The 19,737-nt window shown below is 30.7% G+C and overlaps 4 protein-coding genes across 5 annotated transcripts; 1 reads left to right on the top strand and 3 right to left on the bottom strand.

The window, feature by feature from the left end:
• Positions 1–44: 44 nt before the first annotated feature.
• Positions 45–4,974, bottom strand: LOC132914159 (uncharacterized). Its single transcript, XM_060972998.1, has 13 exons — positions 4,237–4,974; positions 3,874–4,156; positions 3,561–3,805; positions 3,358–3,485; positions 3,183–3,283; positions 2,955–3,095; positions 2,742–2,887; positions 2,257–2,667; positions 2,083–2,171; positions 1,840–1,976; positions 1,721–1,762; positions 1,094–1,651; positions 45–662 (listed from the first exon to the last, which is right to left on the bottom strand). Exons 1-13 carry the CDS (start codon positions 4,453–4,455, stop codon positions 439–441), a joined length of 2,724 nt encoding a protein of 907 aa, XP_060828981.1. The 5' UTR covers positions 4,456–4,974; the 3' UTR covers positions 45–438.
• Positions 4,975–6,247: 1,273 nt separating this feature from the next.
• LOC132914369 (superoxide dismutase [Cu-Zn]) lies at positions 6,248–7,867 on the bottom strand. Of its 2 annotated transcripts, none has more exons than XM_060973433.1 (5): positions 7,713–7,867; positions 7,486–7,605; positions 7,302–7,398; positions 6,616–6,803; positions 6,248–6,523 (listed from the first exon to the last, which is right to left on the bottom strand). In XM_060973433.1, the coding sequence occupies exons 2-5, from the start codon at positions 7,546–7,548 to the stop codon at positions 6,416–6,418; spliced, it is 456 nt and encodes a 151-aa protein (XP_060829416.1). In that variant the 5' UTR covers positions 7,549–7,605; positions 7,713–7,867; the 3' UTR covers positions 6,248–6,415. The 2 variants fall into 2 exon arrangements, with proteins under 2 accessions (XP_060829416.1, XP_060829417.1); XM_060973434.1 differs by having other exon boundaries at positions 7,486–7,614; positions 7,713–7,853.
• A 598-nt stretch (positions 7,868–8,465) lies between these two features.
• On the top strand, positions 8,466–9,949 carry LOC132914370 (NADH dehydrogenase [ubiquinone] 1 alpha subcomplex subunit 7-like). The gene is made up of 3 exons (XM_060973435.1): positions 8,466–8,670; positions 9,458–9,636; positions 9,772–9,949. The coding sequence occupies exons 1-3, from the start codon at positions 8,608–8,610 to the stop codon at positions 9,833–9,835; spliced, it is 306 nt and encodes a 101-aa protein (XP_060829418.1). The 5' UTR covers positions 8,466–8,607; the 3' UTR covers positions 9,836–9,949.
• On the bottom strand, positions 9,847–19,694 carry LOC132914352 (phosphatidylinositol 4-kinase alpha). The gene is made up of 22 exons (XM_060973388.1): positions 19,512–19,694; positions 18,331–18,724; positions 17,737–18,251; positions 17,349–17,664; positions 16,480–16,704; positions 16,231–16,417; positions 15,922–16,132; positions 15,564–15,818; positions 15,126–15,478; positions 14,632–15,052; positions 14,437–14,544; positions 14,163–14,369; positions 13,813–14,089; positions 13,234–13,726; positions 13,028–13,163; positions 12,612–12,944; positions 12,251–12,538; positions 11,942–12,169; positions 11,517–11,863; positions 11,156–11,432; positions 10,682–11,088; positions 9,847–10,527 (listed from the first exon to the last, which is right to left on the bottom strand). Exons 1-22 carry the CDS (start codon positions 19,599–19,601, stop codon positions 10,302–10,304), a joined length of 6,294 nt encoding a protein of 2,097 aa, XP_060829371.1. The 5' UTR covers positions 19,602–19,694; the 3' UTR covers positions 9,847–10,301.
• Positions 19,695–19,737: the final 43 nt, after the last annotated feature.

Raw genomic sequence — 19,737 nt, 5'->3', positions numbered from 1 at the left:
AAATTGGTTGAAATGTTAAGTATAGGAATTTATCTAGATTTAAGTAGAATATAAGACACTTTATTTGCATTGTAAAGTGCGTTTCAATATTATTTTCACGGTAGTTTATGGTAAAATAATACCATATACAAGAGGTTACAATAAATCAATAGTTAGAAGATAAAAATTATATAACGATATCTGATACATGTTAACATGTAAAGTATTCCTGATTGAAAAATTGTTCGTGATAAAATATTATGTAATACTGCGTCTTTTATTACAATAACGATACTTAGAACAAATTTTCATATAATTTATAAGACAATATGTACATGAAATAATAATGAATCGATGATTCCAATATTCAAATACTACATAATACTAACTCTTCGACATGAATATACATCCAACTGATATTATTGTTGCAACAGATAATTAAGATTATATTGGGATTTTTCATGAATGAAATTTGATATTAAACAACGATTTAAACGTGAGCAAAGCCTTGTTATAATTTTCATTCTGCTTAGGTCTCGCTGACAATGGTTGAATAAACGTTTTTTCGAAATTTGATAATATGTCTAACTCCTTCCTAGAACTGCCTCTTTCTAATTGTTCCATTTCGGACGGCTGTGTTTTATCAGAAATGAATGTTTGTTTTATTCGATTCATAGCTTCTTCTGCAAAAAGAAGAGATTGCGTTAAGATTAATAAATTAATATTTCTATAAATTAATAATCTTCCAGAGATAAAATAAAAAGATATAATAAAAGTACTGCAAAAGAATGAAATCCTATATAAGAATTAATAAAACTGAAATCTACTAATGACAAAAGATGAGTAACCGGCCAAACGGAAATATAAAAATTCTCATGGTCTGACAGAACAGAGACAAAATTAAAGTGCCCGTATCGTATAATGAGAATAAAAAGAATGTAACAAGGGTATCAATGAATGAAAATGAGGTTCTAAAGTCTGTTCAACGCTGTTGATAGCTGCAACCGCAGCAATTACGTTTTGTTTATGTCTACTGCCTCGTCTCGTTTCGTTGGACAGACTACAGAATTAGCATGATGGTACTTTTTCTAAAATAAAATGTATTTATACTTACGTTCGTTTTCATGAAGAGCAAAATTCTTAAAGGCACTTAAATTCCTCATGAATAAATGGAATGAATCTTCAATATCTGACACTCGAATTACAAAATCCGGATCACATATCGCTACATGAGACAAGAATCTCCTTCCATCTCTCAATACCTTTGATTGTTTCTCCTTCATGATCGACCAAGCCTTGTCGTCTGAGAACTTATCCCGATATATTTCACGTATACACAATTTGCTTGGTCTTGTATTAAACAACGAATGTTTGGCACAAATAGCTTCTAAATTGCAAGAATCTTCCTTTGGCACCGGAAAATTGTCCGACTTAAAATTCCCGATAGCAGCTAGATTTGCTTCAGAACATTTGCACAGCGTTTTAATAGTAAACCTTAGTAATTTCATGCAACAATTACAAGAATTTAGATTCTCAGATCTCAGAGGAATAATATCTGTCTGCAATATATACTGTACAAATCGTAACAACACATCAGTAATGTCTATTGCGGCTAATAGATCGAAGTCATAGTTCTCCAGCTGTACTAGGAAAATTTGCAGCGGACAAGCATCTGAAACGAAAATATGGGGTGATTTATGTAATTAAATTATTTGTTAAGAAAAAGAAAAGATTACCTTACCTGGAGTAAAGTGTAAAGAACCCTTCCAGTTGTTGATTGATTCTACAAAAATGATAACTTATTTTTCATATAAAAATTATAAATGTATGAAAATATTATTAGTACAATAAATTTCGTACGTGAATTAATACAAAGCTTCCGTAAATACGTCGTCGATTTTACAAAAATCATCATTAATTTACTGACTAGTGTGTAACAGTATGGCAAAGGTCTACAAAATACTATTTCCTTAAATATCTGATAAATATATTCCATCCTGAAACATGACATCTTAAATTAGAAAAGTACATTCCAAAAAAATTCTATAAAATTCTATAAATTTTAAGAATAAAATGATAAGAAGGAAGATGTTACTTTCATACCCTTCAGAACAGTATTCAATTTTTTCATGGACGTTGTAAATAATCATCATAATTGCGCATAGAAGGCCACTAAATTGATGCGACCTTCTCTAAAAATAATGAAAGTTTTATATCAATAAAAACATCAATTTTCTTTAATTGCTAAAATATGTTCCATTACATAAGGTATATTACCGTGGATCCAACTAAGACAACGAACTGTAATATCATCTTAAGCATCTCAAACTCATGACTCTGTTGTTCAAACCAGGTATTATAGCGAACCATTTGACACGAGTAACGCTTATAAGATTCATCTCTCTCTATGAGTAAACATGTTTTTCCTGCAATATACTTGCTAAGGTAAGTTGATTCCATGGTTACATATGACAACATGCCAAACACTCTTCTAGCTTCGACACCACGTTCGCATTCGTGCCATGCATTTGCGCAGCATACGCATTTTCCGTTGAGGTCAGAAGTCGAATATAAGACAGAGAAATAAATATCGTTCATATCTCGAATGTCGTCATTTTTCATAGCTTGAGAGATTGTTTGTAGAACAACTACTATACTTAAGATCAGTTCCCTCGCAGTAAAAATTAACTAAAATTTAATGATAAACAAATTTTTATATTGTTTAACAAGACAGTTTAAGATGTGTATTGAAAATAATTTACTTTATTTATTATCGGTATAGCTTCCTCCGCTTCAAGTTCTGAACTTGTTTTTCGCTGAAGAGCAGCTATTTCAGGCAAGATAAATTCCACTGATAATTTCTTATCGTCTATCATGGTCGTTACAGGTTTTACTAATTCCGGATTTTCTATAAAGGATACGAAAATGCAATTAAGATTTATCTACAGTATACTGCATTATATAAAAAATTTTACCAAATATTCTGAATGTATCTTCTTCTTGCAAAATAGGCAAATTCCGTCTTCCAATTTTTTCTATAATTTGAATATCAACCACAGACTTCTCTGGTTGTGATGGATCATATATTAATTTCGGAATTTCTGTAAGAGGAAAATCTGCAATATGTTCTTATTAAATTTATTATTGTAATCTACAAAAATTGGACAAAGTAGTGTTTTTTCTTTAAGTTATAATCTGCTTACATGGATTCCATATTTTAGAGACATAACTGCTTTTATTAAGTGTATTAGTTTGTACAGAAGTTTCTTTGACCTTTACTGGCTTCGTAGTTACAATTGACGGTCTAAAAATAATTATATAGATATTTCATATAGATAATTATATAGATATCTTAAAAGAGATATGTTAAATATTTACCGATTCTTTGGTGAATCAAATTTGGTTCTTTTCGTAGAAATATTGAGATTTATATGTGGTTCTGTTAATCTAACATTTCCATTCTCTAGCAACTTACAACGTTCCATTAAGTTTCCTACTTCAAACATCTAAAACAAAAGAAGAGAATCGAAATTTATTGCATAATATAGAATTAAAAAGAAACTCATTTATAAACTACCGACTTGCAATTCAAGTTGCGTTTTTAAATGTTCCTTCTCTTTACAAATGGCATTAATTTCCATCCTATGATGATTTTCCTGTTCTTCGATAAGACGTGCTTTTTCTAATCGATCATTCTCTGCTTTTAATTGAATTTGTTGCAACTGATTCCGCAAAAATACTGCTTCTCCTTCTTTAGTTATAAAATCATCTAACAATTTCTTATTTTCAGCTTTTAACTTCTCTAATTCCTTTGCATATTCTGATTCTAAAATTATAATACAGTAATTTGTAAAATATCGTAATTTGCCAAGAAATAACATTCTACAATAGTACCTGCAACAAGATTTTCATCCAGCTTAAATGTGGAATTATATACTTTTTTATTTATTAATTTATTCTCAAATTCTTTGTAGTCAACAGAAACTATGGTACTTATATCTTTTGAGTTCTCTATTCCTTTCCTTTCATTATTATGCTGTGATGGATATATAGATTTTGTTAATTTATGAATACTACCATTTAAATTAGGAACACCTTTACTAGTAGATGGTACGCTATTATATTTTTGTGCAAATTTTTTTTGGTCTGTATTTGGTTGATTCATGAAACTGTCTTCCTAAAAATCAGATGAACATTATAAATAATTACTATAGACTGACTTAAATAGATATGCAAAATATACAATATGAACAAAACCTGTAAACAAGCTTGTGTAGCTACAAAATCCATTTCTTCAATATCTTCTTCTGCAAAATCATCTCCCCAAATATCATCTGATTTTCCAGATCTTTTATTTCTTAAATCCTTGTTATTTGTAGAAACATCTACCAAACTGTCCCTTTTTATGTCATATCTTGGCCGTTTGGAAGGTACAGAGAATTCATTCTCTCTGTTACTTTCTATTCGCTTAAACATCTTAATTTGTTTAAGCTATAATATTCAGCAAGGATTTTCCTGTCAATTCTTGATATTCAATGAAAATTATTTACATGATTTGTATGGATAGTTTTATTTATTTATAACTAATAAAATTGTTATTTGGTGCAACAATTTTTATGAGAATTACATTTTATTCAACTTGCAATGATTCAACAAATAATTGTTATGAGATATTATTTCTTTCTTTTGAGTATTAATTCATCCTAACCCTATAATTATTTTAAAATCAGAATAACATGAAAATCCGATAAAATTGTAACAACTTCGTTTTTCATATTTCAGTTTATTACAAGAATTTGTTATATATATATATATAATAATTAGAATGACCGAAATCTATTTCAAACAAAGTCCATGACAGAACTTTGCTTTCAAAACGTGCTGAGATTCTAAAATAATGATGTAAGTGGCACGTCACTCTAATAACTGAAGAAACATATTACCAGCATAAGCATAATTTAAATTTAATAGGGAACCGGTTTCTTTCTAGACTTTTATAATTTAAAGTGATGTTCGTAAGATAATTAATGCTATTTTTAAAGAACTAAAACGTAATAAATATTTGTAAGTATATATTAACGAAATTTTATGTTATATAGTAAAACCGTTAAAATTATCAGATTTATACATGCAATAATATTTAGGAAAAATAATAAAAATGTTTAATATAGTTCTACATTATACACTAATATTATCAATATGTATAGAACTTTGATTTGCGAGATTAAAAAATATAATATAAAAACATTTTTATTCTGAAAATGTTTTATTCCGATCATTCATCATTCTCTAATCAATTTTATTCTATATCGAATGAACAATATTGAAAGTAACATACGACTGATAAAATTGATATATGTATTTATATATAGTTATTAGAATAAAAAATAGTGAGGTCGTAAGTTAAAATATTTTATGTATGTATGTACATATATATCTATAGAAGTATCTTGATTTGGTGTTTTTATGCAACTTGCTTTCTATATTACATGCTATACAACATTTTTAATTTGTATTTTCGGCTTCTACACGTCGAAAACTATAAGATTGCAAAAAATAAATAATCTTTCGTTCCCTAAAGTAAAGTTCAGCCAGAAAGATAGTACATTATAATAAAATGTTGTTAAAGACACGCATGTGATCGTTGTTAAAGATAAAGCAAAAGTACATATCTGTTCTCTATCATAAATGATTCAAACAGAGAAAATTTCCTTTCTGATTCAAATTATTTCAAATCTTGAACTAATGTTAGTAACCTATAGCGATCTGATTGATTTTGTAATCTTACTACATATATCGATTCCATAAATTATAATCTACAATTCGTCCACAAGGAAAAGGCTAGGCACAATGGTTACTATTCTCCGTTATTAGTCGAGGACGGTGACGAAAATCGTGCTCGACCAATAGCAGCTACGAGAACACTTTGCCCTTTTATATTTTTTATAAGACGTATACATACTTCTCGATTATGTAACATCTATGTAATTCATATCTATATACTATTTTTCAAAAAGATTGTGTCTGACACTGTAATGATAGCTTACCAAAACTACAATTTACATAGCAACAGTATTATTACAGAGAATGATGTAATTCATGTATTCTTAAGTATGTAGATCTGTTTAATTTTAAATACAACATATTATACAGTATTTCTACAAGTATAACTTAGTTCATAAACCAAGTACAATTTTTTTACATAAAGAAAAGTTAGATTTCTATGACATATGTATATACATATCAGATTTATAAATATATCATAGTGTTATTATATTGCTTTATTGAACCAGTACCATGGTTTACATATGTAAAAGATTTATTATACGAAATTAGGAATGCTATTTGAACTCATATTCAAACTACAATAGATGTAACATTGTGTAATTTCTAATAGTAATTTGTATTGTTTTTAATATTATAACAGAATATATATTTAGGCTGTAATTCCAACAACACCACAAGCAAGACGAGCTCCAGCATTTCCTGTTGTTTTTGATAATTCAACTCCACCTTTACCAAGGTCATCTGGATCTGCATGAACCTGTTATCAAAAAGAACAAGTTGTGTTTGATGTATATATATATGGTTTGATTAATTATAGAAATTCATAAAAAAATATTACGCAATACTTACCACCAATGTTCTGCCAATAATATTGTGCGGTCCTTGGAGTTGGATGACTTTGTCAGTTATATTAACGTTAGCAACACCACTTGCATTTGCTTCAACATTTCCTAAATCTCCAACATGACGTACTTCTGCATCAGGACCACCATGGTCCTTTTTTAATGGATTGAAATGTGGCCCAGCACTTGTACAACCTATTAAATATATATAAATAATAATATACTAAATTCCTAGAACTTCTCTATACTTTGTACTTAAATATACACAAAATTATGTATAACATTCAAATAAGAATTATTCATATCAAATAAATAAATTTAAGTTTTGATAAAATTAAAAATTTTAAATAATATAAGGTGTTACTATTTATCTGAATGTTATTGACATATATTAATAATATTCTACTAAATATATATATAAAAATTTTTTAATAGATATTAATTATTAATGTGACAACATAAAATAGTTGATAAGAAACAAAATAATTATTTAAAAATTTGCTTATTGCAATCAAATAATTTACAAATTATTACTTATTGACCTTTAAAATTATCTGTGTCATCACTACAAATTCAAGTTATTCCACTGCTTCAATTCTTTCATGAATCAGATTATACTTGATTGTCATTCAAAAGCTTTCAATAATAACTATAAAAAATAAAATAATAAAACGTCAATAGCAGTGCATTTACCGTTAGTGTTATCACCGAATTCGTGAATATGAAAACCATGCAGTCCTTGTTTTAAACCGGTTACTTGACCCGTGACTTTGACTGGACTAGAATTGTCCTATACAACAATTACATCATCAAAATAATAACGATAATGCAATGTGACAGAGTATTATATTGAATAGATTAAAGAAATATCATTTACCGATTGCTCAAAGTAGAGAGTGCCTTTGACTTCACCCTGAAGAACACACACGGCCTTAACCATTTTTGCAAACTTTCAATTACTTCCTTGAGCGTCAATCGTTTGTAGAATGTAGCTCGCCTGTAACAACTATCGTTTTGTTGAGTAATGTAATTATCGTTTTGCTGAATCACGAACGCTGACGTATCGTATATTGAGCACTTCGGCTGATAAAATGATGACCTTACCGTTCAGTTAAGGTAATGGCGTACCACACGAAGTTGCAATCAATGATCATCGACTGTACATAAATGCTAAATACAGGATGAACAGAGAGATTATATAAAGTTACGCAAAAAGAGAATATAAAATAATGACAGAGTTTAGACTTTACACTTGAGGTGGCGTTACATATTGATGGAGAATTTTTCATAAATATACCGGTGATTATGAAAGTGGTTTAATTTGTATATTCTTTGTTTTGAGATACCTACGCCTTTGTGTTTGAGTATAGTAAAAAATATTTTTTTCGTTATGAAATAATACATTTTACAAAGTGAAATTGCTTTTGTAATAAATTTTTGTTATGATCGTAAAATTTTTGAATAACTTGTAAGAGAATATGCTAATTAGAATCTTATATATCTTACACTATTTTCAAAAACAATGATGTATTTCAATTTTAATTTTATATATAAAAGCGAGTTGAAAATAAACACATTTATTATATTTTCTATAGTAATAATTAAATTCAATTAATATATTCTATTAAGTTCCATTTACAGTAAAACAACAGAATACAATATATTACAATATGAACAATCAGTTTTAATAAAGAAATAAAATAACATTTATATTTTGTTATATGACAACACATTCAATTTTGAATTAACAATTCTGTGCATAAAGAAATCTCTTTCTTAAGTTTTATATGCAGAAGATTAAAGCAATTTTAAATGTTCTTACCAAAAGTAACAATTATCGATAGTTAACATCATGCTCAATTATCGAACTTCGAGATTGAGATGACAACTGCGTGTTTAAGCAGGTTTAAGTTTAGTATCAAATATTCTGTGTACGGTGTTTTTTGCTATAGAAGCAATTTATTTATTTCAAACAAAAAATTAAATAAGTATAATTGAAATGTCGAGAGAGCTTCGTAAAACAATTCCACTTATTGATTGGTTTCGAACTATTGGTCGGGGTGTAAGTAATATTTTAATCTGCATTCGATCTACATTTTATATTATTTTTGTAGATATTATATAACTTGTTGTTTTTAGTCAACATGTATATTGAAAACATCTCTTATATGCTACTTATTTTTGAAGATTGCATCTATTTTATTGGTTATGTACTAAATATTGTCATGAATTTCAAAATAATTATAATCAATTAAAGTTGACATACGTCAATATTGTATTTATTTAAAAATCTGAAATAAAGTAACAAGAAAGATATTTTATATACAGTAGTTCATAAAAACATTTGGACACTTCTAATAATTTTTTCTAAATATATTTATATGTTATACAAAATATTTTGAAATTTCATTAGTACTACAATGGGACTCAATTATCGCGATTACATTAGAAAAGTTTGAAACAAATCTGAAAATGTAGATAGAAAACTATGATATTTAGTACAAATATATATTTCACAGAGATTACAAAATTTATTTTAAAAACCAATCATCTATTTTATTAACGAGCTTCAATATTCAATGGGCCTATCCTTAACACTTATTATATATTTAAGATAGCTATTTGTGCTATATACTAATTTTTATTGTATATATTTTGCATTAAATATTTAGTCACTTTTATATGTATTTTCAGATTTGTTTCAAATTTTATCAATATGTTTTATGTAATATATATAATACATATATACATAAAAGTATTCTATATAAAGTGTTCAAATACCTCTATGAACCATTGTATGGTAATATGGTAAAAAGATAAATTGATGTAGAGTAAAATGTACATTACAGAGAGAGCGTTTAGAGGCTTTAAGATTCCCAGATACTGTTGCTGCACGTACACAACCACCTCCGCATGTACCTGGTGGGCCTTATCATAAAATTTCAAAAATATATTATTACACTCGTGATGTCAGACGTTCTGTACAACCGCCATCTGAGATATATACAGAAGGCCAGATAGAAGCAGGGTGATTATATTTTTAATATTTTATATATACACACTAAACAAGTGTAGAATGTGCAATAGTTTCTATGACTATTTCAGTATAGAATTTCTTATAGTGCTAATGAAACTTAACATGCATTGAATGTAATTTTTTCAGGAAAATCGATATGACTCAAGTAAAATTAAATCCATTAAATAAAAAGCTGATAAGTGAAAAATAAATGCAATAAAATAAATATTAGTTATACTTTGATTGTAATGTATAATAAATACAGTTAACTTAAATAGAAGTCTTACATATAATCTTTAGTTAATATAAGATACCTATAATTAAATTACAGATTGTTTAATTACACTCCCATTTAATGTTTAACTGATAACAGTATATAAATAATAAACAGAGGAATGTTTCTCATATCTCCTGCTTGATAACAGGCATATCAGATAATTTCTTTCCACTTTATAATACATTATTGTTACATACATACAGAGCTCAATGCTTCCATAAAATTTATGCGAATCTAAGAATAACATTGACACTGAGGGGTTTGTACAGACAACAGATTCAATGCTGTTGCATCTAACAATATAGTACATGGTGTATTCATTCAACAATCTTTGCAGAAATAATGAATTTCTCCATTATAAATTAACAATCGTTAACGGAAGTTACTTAGAAATAGTAATCTAATAGGGAATTTGATTTTGATAATACTGTATCATGTCGTAAGTTTTCGTACGGAAATTGAGGTAGCTGTTACGTATTACATTGAGCATATAGGCCGCCGCTTCGCGATCAGTTGCTGTCGGCACAAATCTGCCGCGTAAAAGTTTTATCGTTTGTCCACGGAAGCATGGCAATCCGGTATCAAGCATTAGAGAAACCAGAGAAATAATAGCTTCCTGGTAAGGTCTAAAACAATGTAGTAAAATAATATTATAATTTGATCGAAATTTCTAGAGAAAAAGAAAATATCGCAAATAATTCATTATTTGAAAAGGAAATAAATTTGGTTAAATGAACTATTTATAACTCCAAATTTTAAAAATATTTGTTTGTAATTTACCTAACGGCGAGAAAAGCCTGTACACATAATTCCATGAACCAACGAAAAGGGGCGGCCTCCATTTTACCACCCATTACGAGCACCATTTCATCTGTTAGTTTAATATCAGGCTCAAAGCCTAAATTACCACCAGGCGAACTTTCAAACATAAATCCAAAATCGATATGTATGATATGACCTTCGGTGTCCAACATAATGTTGCCATTGTGGCGATCTTTTATTTGTAAAAGATATGTGATTACACTGTAGGCAGCCATTGATTTCACAAAATTACGACGTACGTTCTGAAATTCTTTTGTCGTTTCATCTCCATAACGTGTGATAAAATATTGATGCATGTCAATATCAGTGGTGCGACCAAGTTGATCGCGTGAAGTTGCATTAGGTACACATTCTATCACACCGCACTGAAATATATATTAATACTTTATAATATTTATCAAAACTGTTTCTTATGATTGTAAGGTGCCTTACCCCAGGTGCCGTAGCTACTACTCTATATGGGAACAAGAATAAATTTAATCCAACTTTTTGAAATATATTCTTGAAAATACTGATCACTTGTAAAGCTAACATATCTTGTCTAACATCATCTCCGACTTTAAAAATAGCAGCTTGCCATGTCTCTTTTTCTGGTTCTCTTTTAATATCAACTTTACCATTAGCCGATACTGCTAATGCAATATTCTCTAATTCGTTAATTCCATATTTTCGAACTTTGAAGCGCGCTAAAAATGGTGCTTTTGCGGCACTATAAATAATAACAATAAATCAAATATTAATGACAATACAATGTAAGGTATTCCAAACATGTAACGTAAATCGTAGTACTCACCTCTGCATAGGAGTTCCACTTTGATAATCAATATCAATTACCATTGCTTCAGGATTAGATGGCAAGTAGCAACTTGGCTGTGCCTTAATTTGTGACAAAGCTTTTAGACACGCTGATTTACGTTCAGGACCTTTAGGATATGGTCTTATATCACCTGAAATATTCGTAATCTTCTCGAAGAAGTCGAATTCTCTTTCATAAAATTGTTTTGCTGGGCCAGATAACGATCCTAAAATACTTTTTACAAGCGAATCTAGTATATCATACAAAACTGGATCTTTTATTTGTTTATCTTCGTCCACATACATATTTGTGTACATGTTCCAAATTAGTTGATGTGCTACAACCTGTATTAAATTAAGAATGACCATAAAGATCTTGATTTGTAGACAATGAAACAATTGACTAGTATTCTTAACACTTACCTGTGAACGTTTAGCGATTTTCTTTATAAATTCTATCACATAACCCATAGTATCATGGCGTACAGCTTGTACAAGTTGTGGTATATAAAAAAGTACAGCATCTGCTGGATAACTACTTAGTACCTCTACTGCATATTGTGCAGAAATTGGATGATGAGGAAATTGACGAGAGAAGTATGCTAGTGCTTGAATAGGTGATACTCTCTCCCATGTTAACATATACACCAACTAAAATATATTGAATTAATAAATCATAATTTGTAATTATATAAATCTTTCAAAATTAATATTGTTCAAGAAATATCTTACTTCAGGTACGTCGTTAAGTAATGTATCAGTCGTAACGAGATATTGTAAAGCTTCTGGGACGTGCATAACTGGCACAGGTTTAAGGCGAACAAGTCCACATACTTCTTTGATAATAATTTCAGAATTCTTTAATCGAACTGGTAAAAATATGGCAAGGATAGGACTAATTTCCCATGCAAGCCGCGTATATTCTCGCCACCGATCATTCATTCCCTTAGCGCGCCATTCTGCAATACTTGATTCACCTGGAAGTGTAAGCTCTTGTCTTCCACTAGGATTTCTCCAAACCTATAATTCAAAATGTTAAATAGTGTTTAAAACAATGAAGAAGATATTGTACTAAATGTAAAACTGAACTTACTAATAACATTTCTATTTCGACTGCCAACAGTTCGAGGATCAAATTTCTTTTTTTTATATAATCTTTTACAAAGACGTTAGCGTTCATAACACGCTTACTACGATTACTACGTTTACCCAAAGTATTGCTACTAGTAGACATTGGAACTGTATTAATCCATACGCTTGTCGGTGTTTTCGAAAATTCAGCATTCGTTGTACCAAAGGACGTACTCAAAGAACTAATTGTTTCACTAGGTCCAAAAGCACCAGTTGAATACGATTGGGATGTTAACATTTCAAATTCACTGTCGGTGCCAGTCATTACCAAATATTTTTTGTCGCTGTGCATTACCTACGATGTGATAAAATGAACATTATGAAACAGAAAATTAAGAGAAAATTAGCACTTTGTTTAATTGAGAGTATTTTACTGACTTGCCAGAAACGTATAAGCGTAACTAAATCCTCGTGTAATTGTTCTAGTTCTTGCGTTGGTACTTGACGATCTCGACAGAAATAATCCAAACAATTACAATATACGCGTTCTCGTAGTACGTTCTTACTTAATGTCCTATAAATAAAATTTATTATTTGCTCGGTTATTCATTAATATATATTGAATTTCTCACACAAAATAATACCTCGGTAAAATATCTCCTTGAAGAAGAAGAAGTCCACAAGAAAGCAATTTAAAGCGCACTCCAACTGCAGCAACATGGCGACTCATTCCAGGCTCTTCGCCAGAAGCACCAACAGTCATAGGTAATGACCGATGTAATAATGTGACAATCATATCAACCGTTTCTTGACAGCAATATTTAGCAGTTTCAATCAATTCTACGATAAATGTAACCCAAATATCATGAGGTTTCACTTGGGGAGGATTTGAACCTAACTTGCAACCCTCATATACTGCTAACGGACTGACTTCTTCTTCGTCCGGTGCGAACAAACCCATTCTTTTGTCAACAGTGTACTGCCACGCGACAAACATTTCTTGTAAAAAACGCAGTTTCAAATCTGGCCGTACAGTAAGTATCCACTGCCAACATTCAACTGCTGTTGTCATAGCTGCAGGAGTGAACAATTCAATTTGCGAAGAAGCTACTGTATGCAGCAAACGTCTATGTGTCCCTAAATAAATTAAAATATTATAATTAATTATAGATTATGAAACAAAATCAAATAATTTTCACGAAATTATTGTTGATAAGTCATACCAGGCATGGAAATTAATAATGCAGTAGCACGCCAAAGAGCGCTACGATGATTAACGTCATTTCGAGCACGGCAAGCCATCCACACAGCATCAATTAATAAGTCAATAACTTTGTTTCTAATTTCTTCAAAAGATATTTCGGAAGTAGATGATTCGGTTTGCGCCAACGATAGCATTCCTGCTATTTCTCCAGCATATCGTGAACGTGTAGACATCATCGATAGAAGCCACGAGCTGGCTCCTTTTGGACCACGTGGTCGTTTATCTAACGAATTAGTCTATAAAAAGCACATTTTATTATTTTTATAGTAAAGTATTTTAAAATATTAGATATTAGGAATATTATTTTACGTTTGGTAAGGCCGATGTTGGAATAGCAAGATCCACAAATTCAAGAACTGAATCCGTAGACAAACATAAACCAGAATGGTGTTTTAATCTAGAAGACGGAATTTGATTTACATATTCCTGTAAATGCGATCTAGTGGCTTGAGGCGCCCACTTCATGGCTTCTTGTACTATACCTTTACATCTCGCAGTGAAATCTTTCACAATAATCTGTGTAACATAGTTTAGATTTAACATTTGAGTTGCATATTGATTCGCATAATTCCAATATACACACCTCTCTTGCCTCGAGCGTATCCGTAAGTTCTATACTGTATGGTGTACCAGGTATTCGTAAAATTGGTGTCTCTTCGTTTGGATCAATTTGTAACGAGAATGATAAAATCTACATAAATAATAATTTAATTAAGTATGGCGATACTTAAAAAGATACTATAAAAGAGAAAGAACGTAGGACAAAAAAAATTTGTACCTGTAATATATCCAACATACTCCAAAGCACTTTGCAATTCCATAGAAGATGCGGGAACGCATCCACCAGTGCACTAAGATACTTGTCCGCTATCCGTCTAATCTGTTTATGTACATGATTAAAATACACGAGAAGAAATTGAGCATGATTTTCGAGTTCTTTCTCACGCCTTTCGTCTTTCGGTTTACGCTGCATAACATCTTTGAATTTTACAAAGACGGAATCAGCAACACAACATATACACTGCCACATGCCGCTCTTATCTTTTTGCAAATCTGTATCGCATAAATATTCCATTATTGGTTGTAAACTAGGTTCAGGACTGTTCGCGACCCTCAAAGTCTCTAACCAGTAGACTGATAATAAATATGTACACTGTGCAAATTGCAATTTTGTTACATATTGGGATATATCATTAGTTCTGTGAAAAAAGACAATGTTTATACCTCTGTCTTTAAAAAATATATTTGTAAGAAAGTAAAAAAGATATGTACCGGGTACTTAGTTTTAATACTTGACTCCTCAATTCTTGCAATTCGTTTAAAGAAACGCTATCATTGCGTACAGCTGAAGTATACTGCAATTCTCTCATCTCAAGACGTGCACTAGTTTGCGAAATAAGGTAAGGTGATTTTACAGCAATTTCCTTGACACCTTCGTACCATTCTCCAGGCCATAATCTCGATGCTTGATCACCAGCGAAACCCATTACGACACAATAAAGCCAAAAGTCTTTAAAAAGTTTTAGGAGTCTCTTGTATGGATGTCTGATCGGCGGAAGTCGCCTTACTAATATAGCGATTACAGGAATAAGCACACCTAAATTTCCTGCACTAGTTGCTGCTTTCTAATATAAGATATAACAATTAAAATCAAATTTTGTGAAGTTTCACTTTCATAATATTATTATTCAAATCATCAGTTTTAATTACCGTTACTGAAACGTTATTTGACGCCTTATCACTGGCTCGTTTACCCTCTAGTCCAAGTTGAACAAAAAGTTCGAGCAAGTGAAGTAGCAAATCGTCCAATTCTGATTCACCTTGAAGATTTGCTGCTATATTTGCAAGAGCATTTGTGACTGCCTTAGCTACGTGACAATATTGTTTACGATCATCGTTCGAAGCATAAGTTGCGGTACTTGAGCCCAGTGACATAGAAAACATTTGCATTATGCCTTCGTAAATCTGAAAACAAAATATATTCTTATGCGATTTATATTATACCGTAATTTGTACGTGAAGATGCTAACAATTTACTTAATAATTACTAATTGATCTTAAACTGAACCTTTGATTCGCATTTCGCAATGATCATACATCCTAACTGATCCACGATCAGAAAATCAAGATCACTCGGAGTACGACAAAATAATTGCTGAAAAAATGGGAATATTGTACGCATAGTCTTTGGGGTGTCTTTCAACGCAACGGCAACATGCCCCAACATGATTACTATGTTTTTCGAAATTAATTCGCTATTTGACCTGTCATCGGATTCACTAAAAGTATTGAAATAAATAATTGAGACATCGTAAGAACTAAGGTGTAAATTCAGGAAACTGATTTATATATACAAAGTGAACAATATATACAGTACCCGTCACATATGTCAGCAGCAAATAATCTATTCGAGACGCTGGCAACTAATGCTGGTACACAATCTGGATTTACAGAATGAGCAGCTTCTAGAGCAATGCAAAGATTGCCAATAGCTGCGTCGCGTAGTTTTTCAAAGGCTGTTTGTATTGACGAAGTAGTTTGTTTCGAATCTTGCATATCTTTCCCTTAAAAGGAATAATTTCCTCATTAATTTCATATGTAATATTTATTTATAATTGTATGCTACCTCTTTCACTTTGTTGACGGTGTAATTTAAGTAGTATAGGAGATGGAACAACAAGAAAGTCCCGAAGATAATATATAGATGTACTCGCTATATTAGGAAACTTTTGCGCTAGTTTTCCTAATCCTTCAAGGCATACCATTAATAAAGGCATATGCGCCAGCACCAGTTTTGGTCCATGATTAGAATTAATCTTTTCAACTAAACGCCCACATAAACTATCCGCACCTGTAAATAATATTTAATTCCATAAATGTTTACCGAGATATGCACGGCATTATTCATAAGTTGGGCAAATGTTAATTCTAAGAAATTCTTCCAGAAAATGAAGAGTTCTGTATGAAAATTAATTTCTCAATAACAATGATTTAAAACAGCAGTGCATTGAAGTACGTGTATTTGCCATGATAATAATCTTGCCTATGAATATTTATTGCTCATTTTCGCATTAACAGTCGAACAAACAGTTAGAATCAGCTAAGAGAATTACGTTTAGTGGTATAATAATTAGACCAATGAAGGTAACGGGAGAACCGCGTTAACGCACTGTCAGAGTAGAAAGTATTTAACTCGTTAGTTAAAAGTATTGAATGTTATCAAAGATGGGATAATCAATCGAAATGCAATATAAGCTAAATTCGGATACCCTCGCCAATCAGCATCGAACTGATATCTGCGAATAGCGCGGACAAATCATACTGGTCTCTCACTGGAAAAATAACGTAATGATCTATAGATAATCCTACCAACACACAAGAATTGAATTTAAATCATTTTATTAAAACAAAAACATTACTAATAAATAATAAACATTACTATATACATGTGATTTTTCAAACTATATTTAAGCGTAGATTTATAGTGTCACTTACCAGTTTCATCACCAATTGCCCAAACAAGAAGATCGACACACGCAGAATTAGCCATAACGTTTACTTTAAATCTATTTACAGTTCTAAAATTAGTGTCCATATCTTCGCGTTCGCTTGCATCATGTTGACGTGATTGCAATTCTGTTTGACCGGATAGAAAGAGACCTTTTACGAACTCTTGTACGTCTCTTGTAAAAGGAATAGGCAAATCACGTTGATTTTGTAACAATTCCCGTAAAAGAGCAACCATTACTAGATTCATTGTCTCGTTAAATGTACGATAAGGAAATATTTGCACCTGTCCAGAGTTGTAAACCTAGATAAAAAATTAATGATTAAATGGAATTGATAGTATGGTGAAACTTTATTATAAAATAATGCAACTAACTTGCTGAGTTTCCTCATCAAGGAACATTAAAATTTCTTTAGTAAGCAATTTCTTTGCCAAAGCCAGTACACTTTGTAGATGTACCACATTAAATTGCATGGCAGCTCTCCTTTCAGGACTTTCATTGCATCTCATTTGAGGAAACTGATTGAAACTTGATCCATACCTACTAAAAAAATATGTGGCAGGATCATAGGGCACCGATGAGTAAGATTGTAACGATGGTCGTTTGGCGCAAGAATATTCGTGATCCCCGATTAGTAGACTTGGTGCAGTATCTATAGCCGGATGAGGATTGAAGTTACCGCTTAATGATCGAGGAATAATCGGTCGAAAGTTCGAAAAGCTATGCTGCTTTTTATCCAATGTTAAACGCATTTCTACTTTTGGTGCTGAGAGAGGTGGTTCCGGTCTCGGAAAAATTCGGCATAAAAGAGGTGGATCAGTATAAGCAAAGCGACCCATAGATCGAGCTAAACCAATTAATACCGGAACTAAGCATTTGCATAATGATACTGAAAAAGGGAAAAAAGTAGAATCGTAATTATATGAAATTAAATAAAATATAATTAATAATAAGAGAGAAATACCTACATTTTGCTTGCATTCCTCTATTCCCATTTTGATCTTTGTATCCCCTAATAAGATTTGTTAAAACTGCTAATATTTCTACTTGAGTAGAAATAATTTCTTCGCGTACAGATTCACATCTAGATGCAACATCACTGAGCAATGTGTTTAAGCAGAAACTAAAACGTTCAGCAACAGGAATACGTTCACTAGGTAAACATTTGATCTCATCCAACCATACAGCTTTTGGAAGACCACGTAATAATCGCAAAAGATATGGTAATATCTTATCCCGATGTTGTAAACCAGATTCCAGAAAATATATTCCCAATGCAATAGTTGTATCTTGTCCTCTTTGATCCAATCGGTATATACCCTGAGCAGATTCTTGTGGGCATAACTTGAACAACTGTGTAACCTATGTTAAACAAATTTTATTTAATTTTTTACAATATTAGTATAACTATTGAATGTATCATTTGAAACAGAATTTCATAGACACAAGCATTGCAAATTGAATCTTTTATTTAATACTAATTACATCTGATGATGTTTATTAATTATCATTACAATTTGAAACAATTTAATTTAAAGTAAAATCAATAATTAATCTAAGAAAGGTATAATAAATACTCGTGTAACATAAATTATAATAAAAAGCATTACTTTATTTAAAATTAAATGTAGATATATAAAGATTAGTTACATAAAAATTTAATACAAAATAATACATAGTTAATGGATATGTTTTATATCTAATTAGTTAGTACAATTGTTAATGTCATATTTTCTTAGTTATATATTCTATGTCATACATTGATTCACAAATTAATAACTAAAATAAAATTTAGTAAATTAATCAAAATAAAAGAGGAAGATCTATTAATAAATTAAAATATACATATTGTGTAATATTTTATGTGCAAAGTTGTGTCTACAGAAACAATTCCTTAAACAGTGAATTATATCTGGAACATATGTCAGAAATCGTTTATTTAATAGCATAATGACGTTAATGATCAACTGCAAACGTATCATTAATGCATGAGTTGACTAGTAGATTGTCCTTCAAATTATATCATTAGATGACATATCAGGATATCAGCTGACACGTCCTTAAAATTAACCTAATTCTAATTAAATGTCAAGTTTTTTATCGATACATAAATATCACGTTAATGTATAATATACAATAATTAACGAACCTTTTCCCATGGTGTAGGTTTAATCGCTGCTAAACATCTAGCCAAATGTTGGACGGCTTTCGAGAAAAATAATTTCTCGTCTGCCACCATTTTGCTTGCCCACTGTCTATTTGTCGTATGATTCCTGTAAATATCGTCTGCTTGTCTGCTTGTCTCACTGACAGACCGCCTTTCGCTACATTCGACCTATCGATCTTGGATTCGATATTTAAATTTGCACAAGTTT

This window comes from Bombus pascuorum, chromosome 14, assembly GCF_905332965.1.
Source record: "Bombus pascuorum chromosome 14, iyBomPasc1.1, whole genome shotgun sequence".
NCBI lineage: Eukaryota > Metazoa > Arthropoda > Insecta > Hymenoptera > Apidae > Bombus > Bombus pascuorum.
This window is presented reverse-complemented; position numbering and strand designations above follow the sequence as displayed.